Source organism: Sinohyriopsis cumingii, chromosome 9 (assembly GCF_028554795.1).
Source record: "Sinohyriopsis cumingii isolate HCF-2022 chromosome 9, ASM2855479v2, whole genome shotgun sequence".
NCBI classification, from domain to species: Eukaryota; Metazoa; Mollusca; class Bivalvia; order Unionida; family Unionidae; genus Sinohyriopsis; species Sinohyriopsis cumingii.
In genome coordinates, this window is record NC_142969.1 from 93,322,525 (window position 1) to 93,346,154 (window position 23,630).

Here is a 23,630-nt window from a genome sequence, read left to right on the forward strand (position 1 = left end):
TCAGTTATCAAAACACAGTCTGCACTTAATTAAGTTCTCAGAAAAACACTTTCAGACACAGCTGTTATGGTAGACTGCCACATTTTATGCTTAAAAACATACTGCCTTTATGATGATTACAGCTAAAAGGGACGAAAAAAATAGAATTAAAACACAAATTTCACTTAATAAAAATTATTTAACTGGCACTGAAATATTATTGTACTGCCTACAACTAGATGTAAGTGACATTATCATTGATCAAATTTCCTTAAATTTCTATAATTATCATGTACTAAGAATGTCGTTTGGAAAAAAATGTAACCAACTATATGACTTCTTATTAAAAGTTGATAATTTCAAAATGTTAAAATTTCCAAGTTCTATCTACCATTTTTGACCATAAAACGAGTGATATATTAAAGTTTCAGTTACCAATTTAATCACGATTTTCTTCAAATTCAAGAACAAGGGATCAATTTTGGTGTTATTTTCTGGTTTAAAAAATGGGAATCCACACCTGACCCCACATTATAAGTGGGTTCACGGGTTATTAGGGTGTGAGTTATCGAGGGAGTGGTGTATATGAAATTTTGGAAGCCACGCCACAACCATGTTATATACGAATTCGTGTTATAACAGAACATGCTATAGCGGGGTCATACTGCCATTACACTTCCAGTGATAATATACTACAAACCTTTCTTTTAGCCCTAATAGTTACATTTCCAGTGATAATATAGCTCTAATAGTTACATTCCAAGTGAAAATATAAAACAAATCTTTCATATACTGCCCTAATTGTTACATTTCCAATGATTTCTCCAGGATATTCATTCAGAATGAAACTGCCATCTCATTTTATAATGTAAGTGGTGGTGGTGGTAATGGTAGTGATGGTTGGGGCAATTTATATATACATATCAGAACAGAATCTATGAATGGATCTTTAAAAGTATGTCTCAGCAAATGTGTCTGATAAATAACTTTTAATGAATAACAATAAACTTTAAAGTCATTTATCTTTATTATGGGCAGATCATGTTATGACAATGGCTCGATACTATTTGCATTTGGACTTTATGTAACAGTAGACATTGCTGCTGCAAGCTTCGTGTCCAACTATTGTATAACCATGCCCAACGAGGTGAAAAAAACTTTTAATAACCAGATAATCAATAAAAGTTTCTAAATGCTCAACTGCTGAGAGTCACATAATAAGTGCTTGAGTAAAGAAGTTGATTAAAATGTTTAGATTTAATGTGATCAGATTTTTAGCTTCATCAACATTAGTGAATGTTACAGGTTTTTCTATCTTCTCACTAAATCAACTGTATATTTTGTGCACAATTACTCATTTTAAGATGACAATTAAATTTAATTGGGATCTGTGCAATCGTGAATCCCAGAGAAAACAATATATTTCACACACAAGAAATATATCATTAGACACTGATGAATTTTAAAGAGACCAGGGGTTATTAAGGGTCCTTCAGCACTAATTATAAGGGCTTGCTCAAATGACAAATATGCCAAAATCATTTACAAACCTGTTTTAGTTTTTGTTTCAAACAGATCATTCCGAAGAATGCCTAGCCCCAATCATTATCTTCTGTGCATTTGTCTTTCACTGATATACCGCTTTCTTTTCAAATCATGAAAAGGATTAGTTTTTTCAATTTTTTTCCCAGAATGTGTATTAGACAAAACTTTAAGACACCTTTGATTTAACAGCTCATCATCATCAAACTTACCATATTCCTCTCTGAATTCCTCTCGGTATTATGATAAATTCTACAGCTTTTGTCAACATAGTTTAATCTTTTCCTTAACTGATTCAATTTCCCTTGAATGGCTGCTGAACGAGATAATCCTAACTGCATCTGAATTTTTGGAGGCATTGTTTTTCAGTAATATTTAGCTTATTAGTCCAAGCACATATATGTAACTGGAAATCCTAAGTGTTCACACGTTAGATTAAATGTGAAATAAAGAACAGTGTGTTCCGTGGAAAAAACTGGATTATATATTCAATTACAGTCATTTGCCTGTGTAAACATTATCGAGAGTATGACCAATACATCTAAGGTGATACGGTCACTCACAGGTAAGGTTGAGGTAATGGATGACTCATGGATCACACAAGCGTGAAAACAACTTTAGTCGTGTCAGCAAAGAAAATAAAGTTGGTTTTATATTGTTATATGCATATAAAATCATTTATGTCAATCAATACATTTGTCCCTGATGACAATCTTCATGGTATTTATGATAGTAGCTTAAGCATATAACTTGCAGGTTTCATCCCCATTTTCAAATTTCAGTAACAATGATTCTGATTGCGACATCGAAAATATTGTCCACATTTACTGGACTCTAGTGCTGGTCAACACTCTATGGCATGTATGAAATTCAAATAAATTATGCAGGTTTTAACTGGACATGTTGCTGAGTAACTGGTACCTGAGATTTCGATGCCATCCTTCTGTTTTATTCTTATTAATGACGTACTTATCACCTGTTTTCTTTTACATCACTGAAAAAGGGAAAATATTCATTTAAACATATTTGCAAGCAACTATACGAAGGAAACAAATAAAATAGAATTTTGATAAAATTAAATTATATTTGTTCGATTAAGGCAGGGATAGGTTTGATAAATCTAGCTTGTAAATATTTATATTTTTAATTACATATGCGATACAATAATGTTCTCGTGACCAATGACGTATTTCCTCTACTTTCCACTGGGAAAAGAGGTGTAATGTTTTCGTTTCGAACGAGGAAGTGACATCTCCGTGATTGTGTGCTAATGCAGAGGTTTCATATTGCAAATGTAGTATAAAGAAGATATATAAGGAGTTGTTAATATAAAACTATGGCTGGTGTTGCCAATGACAGAAACTATTCCTTTAAAGTTGTTTTGCTTGGAGAAGGTTGTGTTGGAAAAACATCAGTGGTTCTGCGTTATGTTGAAAATAAATTCAATGACAAACATTTAACTACGTTGCAGGTATTTTGAATATAACTGAGTTAAATATAAACTTGCATGTAACGGTTACAATAATTTCCTCTTAGTTTGTAAGCACTGATATTTTGTATTTTGAACCTGCATGTAACGGTTACAATAATTTCCTCTTAGTCTGTAAGCACTGATATTTTGTATTTTGAACCTGACCCATCATCAGTCGTATTTATGATCTATTTTATGATTTAGCTACGATGTCGTAGCCTCAACTTGATTTGTTGTGGTTGAGGCTACAAACTGATCCCATATCATGTAATGGAGCAATAACAAAATCGTCACTAAAGTCAGAAAAATAAACAGTGTAGAAATCTACGTAAGTATAATCATGTTGTGAAAGAAGTTTGGCTTATATTGAATTTATTAAGCCCATACATGATAAAATAAATTGGCATGGTTACACTAACCTCACCATGTCTGCCATAACAGATAATGCAAGACTCTCACCATGACCCCTTTTCTAAATTAGGCTTGCCAGACCATATTTGGATAGTCTATGCTGTTTGTAATTGTTAAATAACAGCACACAAAGACGGAGAATGGATGTTTGCATTAATTGCGGAAACCAGGTTTTGTTGAGAAAAGGCAAAGTCATTGACTTTCCAGATCCAGTGGGTAGCAGGATAAATACATCCTTTTTATCAGTCAAGTGACGAATAATGGCTTCTTGGTGGAATTTCAAAGTTACTTATAAACCGTATTTACTTTTATTTTTAATGCACAGAATTTCCAGCTCAAACCGCACCAAGATTTACTACGATCTGTTTAGGTTTCCAAATAAGGCCTCAGTGTCCTTATATGGCACACAAACAAATGAGGCTGAGAACGGAATTAGCAATTATTTTAACTAATTTGGTTGACAATCTAAACGAAAATATCGGATAGGAAAGGTAATTTGTCAAGAACCAAGGGATCATATCAGTGGTAGAAAATAAGAGTCAAAATGTGAAGTATGGAAGGTTGCTGTTTTCTGGTGGCTATCAGGTGATGACATTAAAACTTTGCTGTACATGATTTACTACTTGTAATTGGAACACTGGGAGTTCTTTAAACAGTCAGAGGTCTGCATGTAATTTCATGCTCCATTCTCTTGGATGGCACATATGGCAGAATGAGTGCCATGGAAGTAGCATTCATTTTTTTCAAGTTGATTTACACTGTGTGTAACATATACATCAAATTCCCAACATTAGGACAAGCGTATGCCATGGTATCAATATTTCTTCCATATTATCGTGATATCAGAGTAATCTTAACCTGGAAACTTAAATAGCATTTGTTTATTGATCATTTATAACGCGTGGGTCAGGCATGGATCCCATTTTTTAAACCAGAAAATCAAGATAAAAATTGGTAACAAACTTTGATGATATATCGCTCGTTTTATCATTGAAAATTTTAGATAGGACCTGGAAATTTTAATCAGCACTATGAAATATAAAATAAAAAAATAGGTCATACAACTTTTTACATTTTCTTTCCAAACAACATTCCTAGTACACCGCAAATAACGATACGTAAGTAAATTATGATCAATGAAAATGTCACTTATGCTGAGTGGAGGCAGCACTTTAATAAATAAATACAGATAAAAAAAATTATCAAGTGAAATTTGTGTACTAGTTCTAGTGTTTAGTTCCTTTAAGTGTAATCATCATCAATACAATGTGTCCTCTTGTAATTAAATGTAAAATGCGGCAATCTACTGTAACAGCTATGTCCATGAGTGTTTCTCTGAAAAGAAAAGTTAAAAGGCACGAAAATCTGACAAACTTAAAATCTAGCGGCCCTGGTCTTATGTCGGGTGAAATCACATCATTTGATCAATTGAACACTTATAAATGTTTTTGTGTATGTAGCATAAACTACCTTAAATTAACCGACTGTTTCATAACTGTGAACAAAGATAACAAGACAGCCAAGTGAAATGAATACTTCGTAAAATAAAGAGCTTGATTTCACAGACATGGACCATTGTGTGCAAGCGAATTTCAGAAAATTCTTGAACTGGCAAGGATGATGAGAAGTTTCATTATTACTTCCAAGAAAATCATGACATTAATATTATATTAATTCAACAATACAAAAATTGAGTTTCAGCGTAGACGATTGTCTCACAAAATAAATGTCACATGGTTTTGGAAAAAAGGAATCTTGTTTGGTGGTGTATCAACAGTTAGTCTAGTTCCCTGCTATGGGGACTCCTGATTTGGCAGGTTAATATTTAACACCAGTACGGGAACCAGACTCATTAAGAAAACAAAATACTGTGATGTAATACACAGACTTTTTTTTGCAGTTGCATGATAGTTGTTGAAACCAGTTGGAACGATCTTTCATATGTTGGACATTTTGAAAATAAATGTTATTTAAACAGAATAATGAACAACTTCATTAGAAAAAGCATGTTATTAAAAAATTATTATCGATGTGATTGTAAAATGAGGATTCAGTCAATATACAGCCCAGTTCCCTAATGCCATCCCCGCTCCATGGTTTTCTCGATGTCATGGCGATTTTATTTCACTTTTTGGAGGTTCCTCAGTAACTCGTGCCTCGCTTATAGTGGGGGCTCTATGTTTGTGGACCCTGTTGTGCACAAGTTATCGAGGGAAAGGTGTGTGTGTGTGTGTATATATATATACATTCCAATATTATGATTTGTAATTGTTTGAATTGCAATAAAAAGCAAAACAAATGTTGATGTAAGTGATTTTGATGTTTATGTCTGTCAGAAATTATGTAATGACGATACTTGATTGTACCTGCTTGGACAGGTATGATATAATGGCAAATAGTCAAAACAAAATATAAGAGTAAGATTGGATATATGTACATTGTCTGATGTATAGATTATATATTTGTGTATTTTTAAGTAAGTAAAGATGAAACTGATAGTAAAATGAGATAAAAGACAGATATGTCACATACAAACATCCAGCTGACAGCAAATTAGATCAGGGTAATTTTCTTGAAACGGGAAAAAGTTGAGTAATTGTTGTTAAAGTCAGTCTATCACAATGCATTCCATGTGTCTTAAAATTATCACTTAAAACAATGAGCAAAATCCTAGAAAAGAGGTTAAATAATGGATTTTTTTAAATAGATAACTATGGTATGTTGAATACATCTGCTGATGCATTCCCCAAATCATTCTTCTATCAGGGATCTGAGAATGATTAAAAAAAATATTAAGTTGCCCTGATACATATATACTGCATTAAAAAAAGACCACATGTACAAGAAAAGGGTCATGTGGAGAGGGTTTGTTAAGAAATTTTTGAAAGTTTGTCAATATCTATATTTTTTAAAGTTACTGTAAATATATAATATAATGTCAGAAGATACTTTTAATACTTTCATTCTGTATATATTTTACAATTTGCTTTTTATTCTAACTGTCCAATCAAGTACAACCGAGTTACTTAATTACATTAATTCTGCTCTAAATATATTGTGTAAAAATTGCTTCAATTTTTTTATATAATCATTATTCAGATACATTTGTCTTTATGAGCATTATAGCAAAAACTATGTGTATTTGGTTTTTGAGCATATTTCATTGTTTCTGTTGATACATCCATCAGTAGAAGAAGTTGATGAAGGGGTTCTTGGAAGGGTCACTGTCATAGTATGTGAACAGTCAGTGCTTCATTGGATGTTTTAGATATGTCAATATCAGGACATGAGGTTAAATTTTTCTGTAAAGAATCTCATATTTACATAGTTGCATAGATTATTGTTTTAGTTTTACTATATTTATACGGAAGCCTTTTTCCGTACTGAAGTATATCCAGGTCATTGGGCTTTTCAAAATCTGAGACATAATAACTTTTGACCAAAATGCAATGAGATTAGTTTTACTTTAATAACAGTCTTTCACAAGTTAACTAACTTCAGCAGATCTTGGCTGCCATTGCTGCCAAATGTATGACATATTCTTGAGAATTAGGCCCCTAGTTCTAAGGTCTACTGTCCTACCGACATGCTTTTATTCTGACTCTGAGCAGTGGTTTGTGAAAATAGCATGGTACATTAATGCATGGAAGTTCATGCAAATTATTTCTTCTGGTTTTCCTGTACGAGTGTCTAATATATTCAGAAAGTTTGACAAAATGTTGTGATGAACTGGGACTTGAAGCCACTGCCATAAAAACCCATATTCAAGACATGGGATGTTGAGATTGTGGGAGGCTTGTTTGTAGTATGCTGGGCCCCATGTGGCAAGCAAGAAACAAACTGAGTGCAGCTCAAAAGTTAAAGTAACATAGACTGGTTGAAATGAACCTTTCCAGTTCAACTTGATTTGTATAGCAGATGTGTTGACCAAACTTTGTAAATCACTTGCATTTGAAGCAAGAAAAATGCTTATTTGATTTTGTGGTCGAAAGGCAAGGTCAGTATGACTGAAAGAAGAAAAAAGGACTTCTGCTTAATAACATTAGTTATACAATATAGACCTGGTCCAGGTTTTGTGGAGGGCTTGCACTTGGGGTAGGGAAGTCAATTTGTGGTTCAGTAGGTTGAAAATCATGATCAGTAGCTAAAAAGAAATACAGTTTCTGTGCAGTAGCTTTAGTTTTAGATTACAGACATGGATGGAACTTTGTGGATGGCTTGCACTTGGAGTATCATAGAAACATTGATTTTAGGTTCAAGTGCTTTGGTCAGGGTCACTCTGGTTAAAACAGTAAAAGTTTTTGAGCAAAAATTGTTGTTCCTGAGCATATAACTTCCTTAAACTTTATGGATTGATTATCTTTTTGAGAAGAAAGGAGCCTATTGATTTTCAGGTGAAATCATCATTGGTCAAGGCAGAAAAAAGATAATAAAAACATTTAGCTGGGGGGCATAATAACTTGAGTTATAGACCATGTACATTGAATAAAGTTTGTGGAGGTCTTGCACTTAAAGTAAGTAAGAGGCCTAGTAATTTTGTCATTAAAAGGTAAGAGGTAAAGGTCACTATGGCTCAAAGAAAACTGGATTTTGAAACAATTACTTTTTTTCCTTGATTAGACTTTGTGGATGGCTTGCACTTGGGTAATGAAGAAACACGTACAAGTTTGAGTCTAATGGTCAATGTCAAGGTTATATTAGAACTGTTTAAAAAAAATGGTTTCTTCACAGCTGCTTTTATTCAAGACAAAATATCACACAGGACTACTGAACATGGATCACTTAGTGACCTTGATTTTTTGACCCCACAATCAATAGTCTTCTTTGTCATCACACGTGTAAGCTGCCATGAAGTTTGTTAACTTCTACAGTTAACAAACTTTATGGATGGCTTACATGTGTGATGACAAAGAAGACTATAGTGACCTTCATCTCTTACCTTTTAATGACAAAACTGTTGGTAAACTTGAGCCGTTATGCAAAAGCAAAACTAGTAACACACAAGATTGGCTGATTGACAGATACCACAATAGTATGTTCTGCCTTATGGAAATTTAAGGCATAAAATTAAGGGATAGGTGCTCAACTGCAGTTTTTTGAGTTGAAGACATTGTTATTATGTTTATCTGAGGAACCTTGTATTAAAATATATTGTTTCCATTGAATTTTAATAGAAATCTTGCAGCAGTTACCTGTGGTTCTGTAGTAGACAGTGTAGTCGAGAACTGTACTTTGTTGAGAGTAGTGTGGATAGGGGTGAGTAATTTTTGTTCCCTGAGTGCTGCAGTATGTAACAAAAGTCATGTAAGGCATGTAAAACATTATGTATTATCATGTACTATATTTGATAATGACATTTTTGTGCTGTATGTTGCCTTTTCATTTTCCATCCCTGCGTCTACATTTTCATGGTTCCTCATAGCTGTTACACTCATAAAGACTGAGTATGCCAGATGCTTAGTGGGAATAACTGATGGATCTCAGGGTAAATGCTTGAGTTCTGGACCTTGAGGCTGGGGAATTTTCAGTCCTTGAATATGGTTGTGATTTTTCTTTTCTTTTTCAGGCTTCATTCCTCAACAAGAAACTAAACATTAGTGGTAAAAGAGTAAATTTAGCTATATGGGTAAGTATTTTTGTTGTATTTGTGCATTTGCAGGGTATGTATGGTATTTTCTATTTATAGTAACTGAACATGACATATTTAAAAGAAAACAGACTGGTTTCTTGAATTTTAACCTTTTGTCAGAGATTAATTATAGTTTGATACACACTTACGTAGCAGACTAATCTATATTGAAAAACAAGGTAGCAAATATTATCAAGTGAAATGGGCTTTATCAATATGATTCATGGATGTTTATTATTGAAAAATGTTAGAGGAGAGGGGTGTTATTAAATTGAAGAACATGTTGCATCAGGAAATGATAAATCAATAGCACTTTACAATTTTTGAGAGGGGAATTCCACAGTAATATAATACAGTATTTAGAATTTGTGGACTTGCCTTTACCAGGGTCTCTGCTAGGCTTCACATTTGGCAACAAATGTGAAAGAATTTTGAAAGTAGTACTATTTTTTACAGATTGGAGAAAATAGATGGTGAAAAATTTTATATAAAGTAAATTTTCAGTTTTTCATTGATCGTTCATAAACCTGTTCACTTATTAGCCAACCTCTCAAACTGAATAGGTATAAACACTAGGAAGTGCATGACCTGCGTATAAGCTGACCAAAACGTCTGAGACAACATCGTAAGATGAAAGTGTTAAGTTCTGAATGCATTTATGAAGGCAAACTTACATTAGCATAACGTACCTATATAACTCTCTTGGGGTTGGTATGTACAGTTATTACATAGAAATGGTATTAATTTGTTTGAAACGTCAAGAGATTTATTTAATTTTCTGTTTTCTTAATGTTTTTTGCCTTATTCAGATTCATGTATAACTTGATCAGTCAATGGCAAGAATTAAGCATTAGCGGGTTGCTGTAACACTACCTCTCCCTTTTGACTCAGTTGTTTGTATATGCATTATTGCATTAGATTTTTTATACCATTGCACCAGTAATTACGGGGGCTTTTTGGCTTGAAATTGTAAATACCAAACTCATTAAAATATTATCCCACTGTGACAAGAATGAACAACAATAGGGTTTGATTCAACACTTGCAGTTAGGCTAGTGCACGTATTTACATAATGGTGCCACCGCATGTACATCATAGTTTTGAACAAGCGCTGAATGAAGTACATTCCATTGAAAAAAGTACATCCCTTGGATTCAAGTCGTGGGCACCACTGCACTAAACTTTAGTGATAAATCCACAATACAATACTGAAGTTTCAGAAATAATGCTTTGAAAATTCTGCTAATACCGTAAAAACTGAGTTGTAGTTTGCTTTGTTGTAAGCGACCTTACACCCATTTTTACAAATCTACAATAATCGTGCTAATATTATAGACTGAAAGGCAATTAAACATCAAAGTACTGTTATAGTTGCCTGTAAAAATTCCCTCTTAACCCAAGCCAGTTTCAGGGTTTTAATGATTAACTGGCATGTACTGATGTCAGAAAACAAAAGACATACACTAATTATAAACAAAGGAGATGCTGAAACATCCAGCTTTCCATTGTGTGGGCAATTATGATTTTGGTCAGCCAGAACACAAAAGTAAATTAGATTGATGATGATCTTAGTTGATCTTTATGTGACCACTCGGGTGGCCTAGTGGTTAGAGCATCTGCCTCAGATGTGGGAGATCGTGGATTTAACCCCTAGCCAAGTCATACCAACAATTGTAAAAATGGTACTAACAGCTGCCTCTTGGCACTCAGCATTAGGAGGTTAGTGTTAAGACTGGTCAGCCTTGTGTCAGGATAATGTGACTTTGTGGGACATCATGCTACATGTATGCTGCAATATGCCCCAGTGCAAGACTTCATTATAAACTGCCACACTGCAGACATCATAGTGATATGAGTGAAAAATTGTAGTTCTTGTTGTGGGGTTTAATGCCAGTTTTCAGCACATGATAGGCTATGCATGGCAGCCAGTATTAATGGTTGAGGAAGAACCCTGGAAGAACCACCAGCCCATGAGAAGCTACTGGCAATCTTTCTCACATACCCACATTGGCCGAATCCTAGACTTGAACCCACGCAGACAGAGGTGAGATGGTAGTGATCTGTAACGGAGAGCGCTTTAGACCACTTGGCCGCTCTGGGCCCCTGAAAAATTGTTAAAGCTATGTTAAAAATCCAAATCCCACCCCGTGACCCCCTCTGACTGTATGTAGTCAAATTAAATTTGATATACATGTTTGTATGCATACGTACATATGTAGACTTTTGTGCCATTATAACAATTTTCAAACATTTCAGAACTTAATGAACTTTTGCAATTGGTCTGCAGTGAGGGCATACATGTTTTTCAAACACAAATCTAGCAGTGTGAACTGTTTGTGTTGAAGAAGCAAACTCTGTTATTTTCAGGACACAGCTGGACAAGAGCGGTTCCATGCTTTGGGACCTATATACTACAGAGACAGCAATGGTGCAATTTTAGTCTATGATATCACAGATGAAGACTCCTTTCAAAAAGTAAGATTCTCTGGGTTAAAATATTTGTTGGCTTGCATCATTTTACATTTGTAAAAAGTGGACTATAACTTCACTTTTAATAATGAAATAGAATTTTTAAACTCTCAGTAAAGGCTTCTCAGTTTTGTTGGTAGTGATTTGTGAAGTAGATGATGTAACATATTTTCAGCAGATAGTTTGAGTTGTCTACATTTTAGATTTACAGGTGTCTATGTTGGCTATCATATTTAAAATTACAGGTGTCTATGTTGGCTGTCATATTGAAAATTACAGGTGTCTGTGTTGGCTATGGTTAAATTTTTTTGGAGCTATAAACCCTTCCAAGAAGTTACCATTCAGTAGCAGCAAGCTTTTTGTTTTTATTTGGTGCATGCACTTTTGATCTTTTACATTGTTCAGGGTGTCTCCAACCGCCTAAAATTACTCATTACTTTGTATGTATCATAAAATGATTTAAATTTTCTATACAGGTGAAAAACTGGGTGAAAGAATTACGGAAGATGCTTGGCAGTGATATATGTCTTTGTATAGTTGGAAACAAAATAGACTTGGAAAAGGAGAGACATGTGTCAGTAGATGAGGCTGAGTCGTAAGTACTTCAAATTTTGTCATGTTCTTTACTAAGTGCAGGATATTAGTTTGGTTTCGTGTTTTGCAGCATAGCAATACAGATAGGCTGTTTATTTATTTATTATTGCTTCCAATATGACTTGTCATTGGAAAAGAAAGATAACAAGTTTATCAACACAGGAAACACTCGTTTGAATGTAAATTCAGAAGAAAAATATTTTGTGATAATGATTTGGTAAATAATAAAGAAAATGCACTTAGTGGAAAACAGGAGGTGATCCAGTCTCTTAAGGTGTCAAGTAGGTTGTAAAAGCTGTAGAGGTGTACAAATTTACACTAAATACTGTCAGTACTATAGAGATGTACAAATTTACACTAAATTATACTTTTACACTAAATTATACTGTCAGTACTATAGAGGTGTACAGATTTACACTGAATACTGTCAGTGCTATAGAGGTGTACAGATTTACACTGAATACTGTCAGTACTATAGAAGTGTACAAATTTACACTGAATACTATCAGTACTATAGATGTGTACAAATTTAAACTAAATACTGTCAGTACTATAGAGGTGTACAAATTTACACTGTATACTATCACTACTGTAGAGGTGTACAGATTTACAGTGAATACTGTCAATGCTATAGATGTGTATGCTATAGATGTGTACAGATTTATACTGTCACTACTATAGAATTGTACAAATTTATACTGAATACTGTTAATGCTATAGAGTACAGATTTACACTGAACACTGTCACTACTATAGGTGTACAAATTTACCCTGAATACTATCAGTACTATAGAGGTGTACACATTTACGCTATATACTGTCAGTACTAGAGAGGTGTACAGATTTATACTTTATACTGTCAATGGTATAGAGGTGTACAGATTTACACTGAATACTGTCAATGCTATAGAGGTGTACACATTTACACTGAACACTGTCAATGCAATAGAGGTGTACAAATTTACACCGAATACTGTCACTACTATAGAAGTGTACAAATTTAAACTGAATACTGTCAGTACTATAGAGGTGGTCAAATTTACACTGAATACTGTCACTATTATAGAGGTGTACAAATTTACACTGAATACTGTCACTACTATAGAGGTGTACAAATTTACACTGAATACTGTCAGTACTATATAGGTGTACAAATTTACACTGACTACTGTCACTACTTTAGAAGTGTATAAATTTATGCTGAATACTGTCAGTACTATGGAGGTGTACAAATTTACACTGAATACTGTCAGTGCTATAGAGGTGTACACATTTACACTGAATGCTGTCAATACCATAGAGGTGTATAAATTTACACTGAATACTGTCACTGCTGCAGAGAGTCATACGATGTGGCTCAGTGCTATCACTGCATTAGAGAGTGGTGGCAGTTGGTTCATAATAGTTCTCATTTATTTGATTTATTTAACAACTTACATTATGTACTTTCATAGCTGTAGAGTCAGAAAACGTCTCATGTCCGCTTCATTTCTTGTTTATTTACTATGCATTTAAGAACTTACACTCTGTAATATCACTGCTATAGAGAGTCATGCAAATTGGCTGATGAAATTGTAAGAAACTACTGTTCACGAGTGGCTGCATCCCAGATAACCTTACATACAGTGCTGGGGGTTAAACTCAGAAGCATATTTTGTGGTCCTGAGGGGAAGTTAATGCATGCAATTTAATAACACAACAATGCACAATTATGAACAGATGAGTACCTGTTTACAGCTTCACACGCACACATCAGGGTTCAAAACTAATGGATGTCCATCAGTCCGTGACTAATAGTTTTCCTCATGGACTAATAAGTATGTTCCAATACAAGTCTGCCTGACTAATAAAAAATGAATGCATGTAATTATTTTAAAGTTTGATTTTCTGGTATATTTTAATGAATTCCATAACAGAAATGCGGACAAATAACTTGCTATTTTTTGTTAGTGAACTTTTAACTCCCGTACCTAAATCCAGATCACCAAGGCACTTTATATTAAGCATTACAAATGGTGTGCAAAGTGTTATTGTCACACTGACCAGGATCATAGTTAAACAAAGAAAGTGAAGAGAACAATGTGGCGATTTGTACAAGGTGTGGAAAATCCGGCCAAAAGGCTGAAGACTGGCAATAATGAGGACAAAAGGGAACACGACAAACAGTATGATAAAGAAAATAGGACCAAAATTTTCTAGTGAAGTGGAAATGTGGTCAGCCGTGGCTTAACTTTAACCCCAAAGTAAATAGCATGTTTTGCTGCGTCTGCAGAGAGCATTCAGAATGGAGGATGAAAAAAGCTCATTTGTAGTTGGATGTTCCAATTTACTGTTGGAAACAATAGTATATCATGAAACTAAATCACAAATCCATCAGAAATGCATGATCACATGTCAAGAATTATCAAAACCCAAAGGACAGTCATTTGCAAGTAATATCGTCATGATACTTAACCAAAAAGTTGTTGGAAGAATGTCAGTTTTGTTTAGGAATGTACACACCCTAGTAAAAATGAGAAGGCTGTTTAGCGATTATATGTGGCTGGTCCAGTTAAATGCCAGAAAGGGAATTGATGTGGGTCAAACATATGTCAGTGGCAAAGAGGCACAAGTATTTTCAGAATTTATTGCACAGTGTGCAAGAAATAAACTTGAGCAAAAGATTAAATCAGCACCATTTAATAGTATTATCACTGATGGTTCCACTAATACAGGGTTCTGTGAACAAGAAGTTGTTTATGTGAGAACTGCCATGGGTGGGCAAATATGCACTTCAATTTTGGGTATGACAAGTTTCACGAGCTAATGCTGATGAGATTTTAGGAGCTATTGATGATGCATTTGCATCAATTGCAATGCCTGATTACAAAAGTAAACTTGTTTGATTTGGTTCTGATGGAGCTGCTGTCAGTACTGGAAAAAAAACCTGGTGTTGTTGCCAGATTTAGAGAATCACAGAAATGTCTTGTAGGAATACATTGCCATGCTCATTGTTTGGAATTAGCTTACAAAGCTGCCATTGCAAAAAAGCCTATCCATGCAAAAGTTGAGGAGCTGTTAACAGGACTTTACTATTTTTATCAGAATAGCCCTTTAAATAGAAGTGATTTGTTAGGTGCATGTGAGTTGCTGGGAATCACCAAGATAGTCCCTACTTGTGTTGGTGGAACTAGATGGTTGGCACATTGGCAGAGGGCTTTGGACATATTTTGGAAATCATATCCAGCAGTAGTCAGCCACCTCCAGACGATGACTAAAACCGATCAGCCTTCACCTAGAAGACCTGAAGCTACTGGGAAGGCAGCTGGCTATCTGAAAATGTTGCTAGATCTGCATCTTGTTAATTATGCTCATTTCTTGGCAGATGTCATAAATTTACTGTCCAAGTTGTCATTGTTTCTTCAGAATGAGTCTTCTTTGGTGTCTGATGTGTACCTGAGAGTTCTTGCAACTATTGGTGTCTTGGAACAGTTGAAATTAAGAGACGGACCTAGGTTAAAAAAGTTTCTGCAGGATATTGGTAATGGACCTGGAAAAGAATTTCATGGTTTTGTACTAAAAGAACAGTTCCCGAACATCATTACAGTTATCACTTCGTGCTAGAGAGGACATGATCAACTGTTTAGCAGAACACTTGGATGCCCGATTTGACATACAGCAATGTGATGTATTGAAAGCCACACATTTTGCAGATTTTCATTCATGGCCAATAGACTCAAATCATAGGATGTTACTACTCTGCTGGAACATTTTCCCCCTGTAATGACAATCGCAGGCTTCTATTCCAACAAGGTTGAAGAGGAGTGGCAACTCTTGAAAAGTTTACTTTATGCGTGTGGATGTCAGGTAGAGAACTTACAATGGTGTGATGTAAACAAGAGATTTCAAGAAGGTCACACTAACATTCTTGGCTGGTGGAGATCCTTCCAGCCTTGTCTGCAGATGCAGAGCTGGGATTCAGTGAATTGAAAATGACGAAATCTGATTAGAAATGCCGATTGCGCAGCAGTGTATTGAATTAATTGTTAATGATTAACCTTTTAAGTGAAGACATTGCTGAATATATTTATGGAACTCTTTTGGACAGAGACAATGAAGACCACTGTATATGGAGGACTATTCAGAATCGGATGGAGAAGATTATGATTTGGGACATACTGATGGCAAATCAATATAATTTATAATGTGTATAAATCTTTATTGTTGTGTTAAGTACATGTATTTTGAGGACTAATGGATTTTGCTGCGGACTAGTATGTCTTTTGCCCTGTTAGTCTGCTTGACTAGTTAATAAAAAAGTTAGTTTTGACCCCTGCACATAGAAACACACATACACACACAGAGTTTCTGTTTTCTTAAATCCATTATACTGGAATATATATAACTCGTAGTTGCTGACCTTGCTGATCTTGTATTAGTTTAATGGAGGGTTTGAAATTGATGCAGATGTCATTACTGTTCATCACTCTGGAATGACTAATGTTGATATGGTGTTTGCAGTATGAGAAAAGTATAAATTGCTTGCTTTGCTGCCCAGTTTCACAAATTCAGACTCCTTCAACCAGAAGTTTGTGTGTGTGTGATTAGGAATTTTAACGTAGCTTTAACAATTTTTCAGTCATATCGCTACGATGTCTGCAGTATGGCAGTTTATAATGATGTCTAGCACTGGGGCATCATGCCACAGACATGTAGCATGATGTACCACCCAGTCACATTATCCTGACACCAGGCCTACCTGTCCTGACACTAACCTCTTAACGCTGAGCACCTAGCGAGGCAGCAGTTTCAACCAAAGTTAAGAAATTTAATTTTAATGGGGGGGGGGCCAAGTGGCTGAGTGGTCTAAAAGCGCTTTCCATTATGGATCACTGCCATCTCACCTCTGTCAGTGTAGGTTCGAGTCTTGGATTTGGCCAATGTGGGTACGTGCGAAAACTTGCCACTAGCTTCTCGAGGGTTGCTGGTTCTTTCCGGCGATTTCCCGGGTTCTTCCTCCACCATTAATACTGGCCACCATGTATAGCCTATCACGTGCTGAAAAATGGCATTAAACCCTAAAACAGCAACAATAATTTCAATGGACTTTTGTCACTTTCTTAGATGACTCATCCATCTGCTTTCTAAGATGAATGACAATCTCACACTGCATTCTTTACCATTTTTTACCATTCCAGCTAAAACAATTTCATGTTTTGTATTTTATTTATGAATTGAAAAAATGTGACTGCAAAGAAACATTGCCATTGATCACAGTCTAGCCACTAATTGTTAATAAAGAAGATTTAAACATAATTATTCAAGGCAATAAGTGTAATAACTTTTGTTTTTCACAACACATTTTTGACTTTCTGAACTTCAACTGGATGTTCAGCTAATGTACTTTATGTATGCAAATTGGTCCAATTGGTTGCCCACAACAGTGCTAAAATAATACCAAACATGTCTTACTTAATGTCAATCAGTTAAATAATGAAGGAATGATAACTGTTCACTGTTTATACAGGCTATATGGTTATGAGCATAAATCACAGTGTCAAGAAAGGTCTCATCTGCTCTCTTTTTAAAAAACGATTTATGAGAAATTATGTTTTTTAAAGACAATATCTTGTTGGGGGGCTTGGTAATGTAGTTTAAACAAATGTTTTTCATATGACATGATCTGGCAGGTATATGGATGAATATTAATCTTAGTGCATGCTGGAACATGGGATTGAACCTGAGAATCCAGGAGTGCAAATTTAGTTTCACACTAATCTTCAAATCTAACCATGCTTTTCACAAGAAATGAAACACAAGGGTGCAGAGTTAATGTGAATTTATAGTCAATTCAATTAAAAGCAAAATGGATAACCTGTAAACCATGAAATTAAGATATAAACTTGCCCAGCCATAGATCTCCTTTAAAATTCTGTTAACAGATATGCACTTTTGACCTCAGGGAAGAAATGTGCATTGGGGTAGATAACCTGTTTAGAGTAGACACATTTTTATTTAAAAAAACTTTCCTGTAGTTTAAAATTCAGCACGGGAGTGAAACATTAAAAGTATTTTAAAAGCAGTTTATAGTATTGTCAAGCATTGATCAGCATTGTCTATTTTTAAATGTATCAAGGGATAGTCCATCACTAAACATCACCACTGTTTTTCAGAACAGAAAAGCTTCAGAGTATTTGGCAGATTTGACAAAAATCATCTTGGCCTGTAGGTCTTTCAGAATTGATGACCTTAAAGCCTAGTGAGCTTGGAGCATGATGCATCACTCTTGCATCATCCATCCACATTTGCTCTTTACCTCTTAGAAATACTGCATGACTGATTTGCTCATGATTGTACAAAGATTATTCTGACAGATGGGGATTTCAGATTTTTCTGTGGATGCCACTCTCATTCAGTATAACAACCATTTAACGTCTTTATGATTTATCAAAACGTGGATGCTATGACTTAAAAATAGAAAAAAAATTCAAACTGCTGAACAGAATTTGATGATATTTTACAAAATATATGGGCAAGAAGGCCTTTTTGGGTTGATGCTAATCTGTTGTCAGAATTTGACTGCATTACTGAAAATTACAATGAACACTTAAAATGGCTTTGTAAAAACACAGTCTTTCAATTTTACAAAAACAATGTTGATCTATTTAATGTGGCCATTGTTACTAAAATTAGAAAGCAATCAAATGGCTTCTTCAGAAAACCCAGTCAGCAGGAGTTGATCTTATTTAACAAAAAGCATCCTGGCCTTTTACGTTTGCACAAATGACACTGATCTGCCATCCAGTATGGCTGCTGTTACTAAATAATAATCTACAGTATTTTCCTCTTATAACGCCATCCCTTCTGCAGTAGGAAAGTGGCTTTGTTTTAAATTTTTTGACCTGTAGGAGGATGTTCTAGGCACAAACAGCGCAAAACCATTAAACAATCTTGTTTAAATCTGGGTAGAAGCTTCTCCTGGCTTTTGGAATCTTTCTTATTCCAGCCATTCCATTTTTACATTTCTGCAGAATATTTTTCTTATCTTTTATTTTGCTGTTTCAGACATTTTTTTTCTTCCTTTTTGCAAAGATCCTTGACCTCTCCTTTTTTGTTTAGTTGAATTACTGTCACTTTATTTGTTCTAGACTGTGAAGTTTTCTTTTCCTGAATGACTTGCAGAACTTTTTCCAATAACTTATTCCTTAGTTGCCAACTATATCGCTGCTGAACAATTTTCAGTATTGAAATAAAGATGTTTTGTGTTTAGAAAGGAAGTGATCTTATCACATGATTCATAGTCAGGTACTTTCCTGTATTTGTGGAAGCCAAACATGTTATCATACCGTATTTACATCATGTAGATTGGTGCAGAACATTAAAGTACATTACAACTGTTAGCTTTTGTAATGTTATGGTTAGCAGAAAGTATTGTGATGTAAGGACTTCTGGGTTTATGAAGATCATACCGATCCAGCACCAGAGTTGGTCATCAGTTACTAAAAATAAGAAAAAACTTAAAACAGAATCTCAAAAAGAGATCAAAACTTTTTGACCAAATTTGACAGGAAATATTGTGTTAAAAAATCTTTCAGGTTTGTCAAATTGATTTTGGTTTGGCTTGGTGCTGTATGGCACAGCAACACAAATAGGTTATTTAGTGTCAAAGGACACATCACAGTAGCTGACACGGTTCGTCCGATGGTAAGTTTCATACCTGTACCTTTCAGTCATGTGGCTTCATGTAAAATTGATGCAGGATGGCCATCAAATATGGCTGCCATAACTAAATATAGAGAGCTTTTGTATGATTTCAGAACATTTTCCTAACATAATTTGATTAAATTTGACAGCAGGCATCTTTAATCATAAAGGCCGTTCAAGTTTGTGTAAATGATGTCAATCAGCCATCAAATAAGGCCACTTTAATAAAAACAGAAAAATTTGTCAACAGCTTCTCAAAACTTACTCAACAAAATTTTGGCTTAATTTGACAAAAGGCATCTTGGCATGAAGACCTTTAAGGTTTGAACAATAATGCCAATCTGGCTTCAGATGTGGCACCGTTACTGAAAATAGATAAACCTTTGACTGACTGTGTCTCAGAAATTGGTCAACATACTTCAGGCCAAATTAACAGAAATCTATGGGGCTCCGAGTGGCCGAGTAGTCTAAAGCGCTCTCTGTTACAGATCACTGCCATCTCACTTCTGTCTGCGTGGGTTCGAGTCTAGGATTCGGCTAATGTGGGTATGTGAGAAAGCTTGCCAGTGGCTTCTCTTGGGTTGGTGGTTCTTCCCGGGGTTTTCCTGGGTTCTTCCTCCACCATTAATACTGGCCGCCATGCATAGCCTATCATGTGCTGAAAAATGGCATTAAACCCCACAACAACAACAACAAATCTAGGGTCCAAGCTGGGTTTTTATTCTATTGCTTGCAAAATAGGGTGAAATGGCATGTGTGTGTGAAGTAGACAGATTTATAATATTCAAAATCATCATTTAAAAGAATAATTTTACTAAACTTTTGATCAAAATAAAAAGAAATGCACATTGTACTTTTTTGAAAATATCAGAGTATTTCTGTTTGATTCACCAAATTTATTGTGTGATATAGATTTTGAAAAAGTTTAATACCCTGAATATGGGTTACAATCGCAAACAGGTGAAAGATATAATGGTTCAAACTTTCTTCCTACTTGTACAGGATGAAATAAGAAATAAATGTGTCAATGTTTAGCACTTATCTGTCTATAAAATTCCACATTAATTGCTTGTTATTGGGCACAAAATTTCATTTGTCATGGGTGAATTTGGGGCTGGAATCTGTTAGATTCAGACATAATGGCAGAAATAAATATTCATTTAATTTCAGTATTTAAAGATTTAATTTGATTCAGAAGTTAATCAGAAGGATCAAAAGACCAGGTGTTGACTTGAGAAAGGCAATATCATTTTCTGTTTTTCTGCAAATTTGGATGCAGTGACTGGCACTTGGATAATTTTTCTCTGAATTTGTTCCTAGTGTGAACCCAGGAAAGCATCCTGATCTAAAGGCCATAATATCTGTGCAAAGATAGCAGTTTGCCATCAATTATTTCCACCATTATTAAATGGAGACAGACTCTTGTGACTTTTTCACATAAATCAGTTTGTATAAATTTGACAAAAATATGCGTGATATAAAAGCCATTCAAGTTTTTGCAAATGATAGGACAAACTTTCAAAGACTTCAAAAAATCTGCTTATCAGAAAGTGACCAAAGTTTACTGGTAGTTTCTTGGTATTAGTGCAATTCAGGTTTGTATAAATGATGATCTGCACCCCCCTCTCTCTCTCTTTCTCTCTCTCTCTCTCTCTCTCTCTCTATCTCTCTCTCTCTCTCTCTCTCTCTCTCTCTCTCTCTCTCTATATATATATATATATATATATATATGGCTGCCATTACTAAAAGGAAAAAAACAACAACAAACCTTGTAAGGCCTTCTCTGAAATGGTCAAAAGAACTTGACCAAACCAAATTTCACATCAAGCATCCTTCTCTGAAGACTTTTCAGGTTCATATGAAATCAAATATGACTGCCATTATTAAAAATCAGGAAACCTTTAAATGACAGTTTGTTAAAAACAACAGAATTTGACCTGATTTGATGTGAAGCATTTCTGTATGAAGGTCTCGTATTTTTTATTTCATTTGATGCAAATTGACTGTCCAATATTTTCAGTATCAGCAAAAGTTAAAAACTTTTAGCTAACTTCTCCAAAGAAAAGGTTTACAGAAATCATCCAAGTTTGTATAAATTATGCTGATTTGTCATTTAATATAGCTGAAGATGGAAGAGAATCTAAAATTTCTTTGGAAGAAAGCACCATACTAATCCAGATTTCTTTGTGAACTCTGGTCTCTTTTTTCAAAAAATATTTTGCGATGTTACTTTTCAAGTGCAGTCTTACATTGTCCATGATTTGTGTAATCAACTTCTCTAACATTTGTCTTGGAAGTTTTCTCAGTTACTGTTAACATGCTGGAGATATGCCGAGCCATTATGTGCCAAGGGCCATGTCCTGTCTTGTCCCATGACAAATGTCACACAGTAACTTTTGAAGAAGTTTAGTGTGAGGTTTCACATATAAATCTGTGAAGTTCAGTTTTCTTCACCATTTACCAACAAAATCTAATAAGAGTTATGGCCCCTGTTTGACTTTGTGGTTCTGTTATGTCATAATTTTCATTTGCTTTAAAAACTTTTGAAGGACATTATGGATTTAAGCAATATTTAGCATTAGGCTTTATTTAGGTCAAGTTCAGGACTCACATTTTCCAACTAAACTTAAGGCAGTTATGGCTATGGCTGTAACATTTTCAAAAAAATATTGTTTTTATGCAGTTTTAAAAGAATGATGCATGCACACTATCTTGCATCATCCTAGAAGACCATAATGAATGTCTTTCATGGACAAGAAAGCCAAAATAATTATCAGTCCCTGTCAATGATGCTGAAGAACATGTATAGCTGTTACTAAAGGTATGGAGATATCTTGTTAAAACAAAGGGTTGATAAGTTTCGGTGATCTGCAGATCAATTACAGAGTCTTAAGTTGAAAATAACTGACTGTGCTAGTTTTCACATGGCACACAGGTACATGTAATTGCTGATTATACAGATGATCAATGCAGTTATTTTGGTAATGCTAAATTTCTACAATATCCTAATTGCTACCCAGATTTACTAATCCAGTTTCTCTGTTTGCATGTAAATACATATCATGTGACCAGTACACTTGATATGCCTGTTAATTTGAAAATAACAGCATTATCTAGACATTCAGTACTAACAGGGGGTCGTCTCAGAACATGTTTTTGAAAATGGTACATGAGTCTGGTCCTTAACAAAATGTTTTGGATGCCTTGAACTTAGGATTAAGAAACTTATAGGTTCTGGGATCTGGAGGTCAGTGATGATGTTTATGGTTAGTCTAATAAATATATAATGGTTTTCACACAGTTCAAGGCTGCATGTCTCCAGAGTCATCTGTGCACTGCAGGAGACTACATAGGGGACTATTAAACATAAGGCAGATGTACCAGTCACAGTACTCATGTCAGTCGTCAAGTCTGGGTCTAATTTATGTTTTATTGATACTTTAAGATCACTGATTCCAGCAACTATTCTGTTAAAATTTCATCTTGCAGATTAGTTCTGTGTTGTTTGTTCTACTGATTACTCTAAACAAACAGCACAGACCCAGATATGCCAGTGCATTGTGTGGTGGCAGATCTGGATATGTGCAGTTTAATGGACTGGTATTCCCACTATTGTGTCATTATTATATGTAGTTAACCTCACTGTCAGTTTTAAGTGTAATGCCAGCAAACTTTGATGTTTTTGAATTTGTAAGTTCTGTTAAGTCCACATTAAGGGAAAGTGAGGCTAACAATCACTTTGGATTAACAGTATAAGGTTTTGGTTATTTTTTCATTTGCATGCATTTCCTTTTGATAGAGTATCATCATACTTAGCATGAATGACTTTGAAGCTAAGATGACTAGATAAGA

General features: G+C 34.7%; 2 protein-coding genes across 3 annotated transcripts in view; one reads left to right on the forward strand and one right to left on the reverse strand.

Annotated features, from left to right (window-relative positions):
* The window catches only part of LOC149792259 (TBC1 domain family member 15-like), a 62,055-nt gene extending 59,547 nt beyond the window's left edge, over positions 1-2,508 (reverse strand). Inside the window, exon 1 of one of the 2 annotated variants that reach the window (XM_089970788.1) lies at positions 2,443-2,508. In XM_089970788.1, coding sequence (XP_089826914.1) covers positions 2,443-2,460 — 18 coding nt within the window. In that variant the 5' untranslated portion in view covers positions 2,461-2,508. The other variant, XM_089970787.1, reaches the window with a different exon arrangement.
* A 204-nt stretch (positions 2,509-2,712) lies between these two features.
* The window catches only part of LOC149792260 (ras-related protein Rab-21-like), a 37,063-nt gene continuing 16,145 nt past the window's right edge, over positions 2,713-23,630 (forward strand). Inside the window, exons 1-4 of the mRNA XM_089970793.1 lie at positions 2,713-2,992; positions 8,970-9,029; positions 11,400-11,507; positions 11,978-12,096. Coding sequence (XP_089826919.1) covers positions 2,858-2,992; positions 8,970-9,029; positions 11,400-11,507; positions 11,978-12,096 — 422 coding nt within the window. The 5' untranslated portion in view covers positions 2,713-2,857. The remainder of the gene's footprint in view (positions 2,993-8,969; positions 9,030-11,399; positions 11,508-11,977; positions 12,097-23,630) is intronic.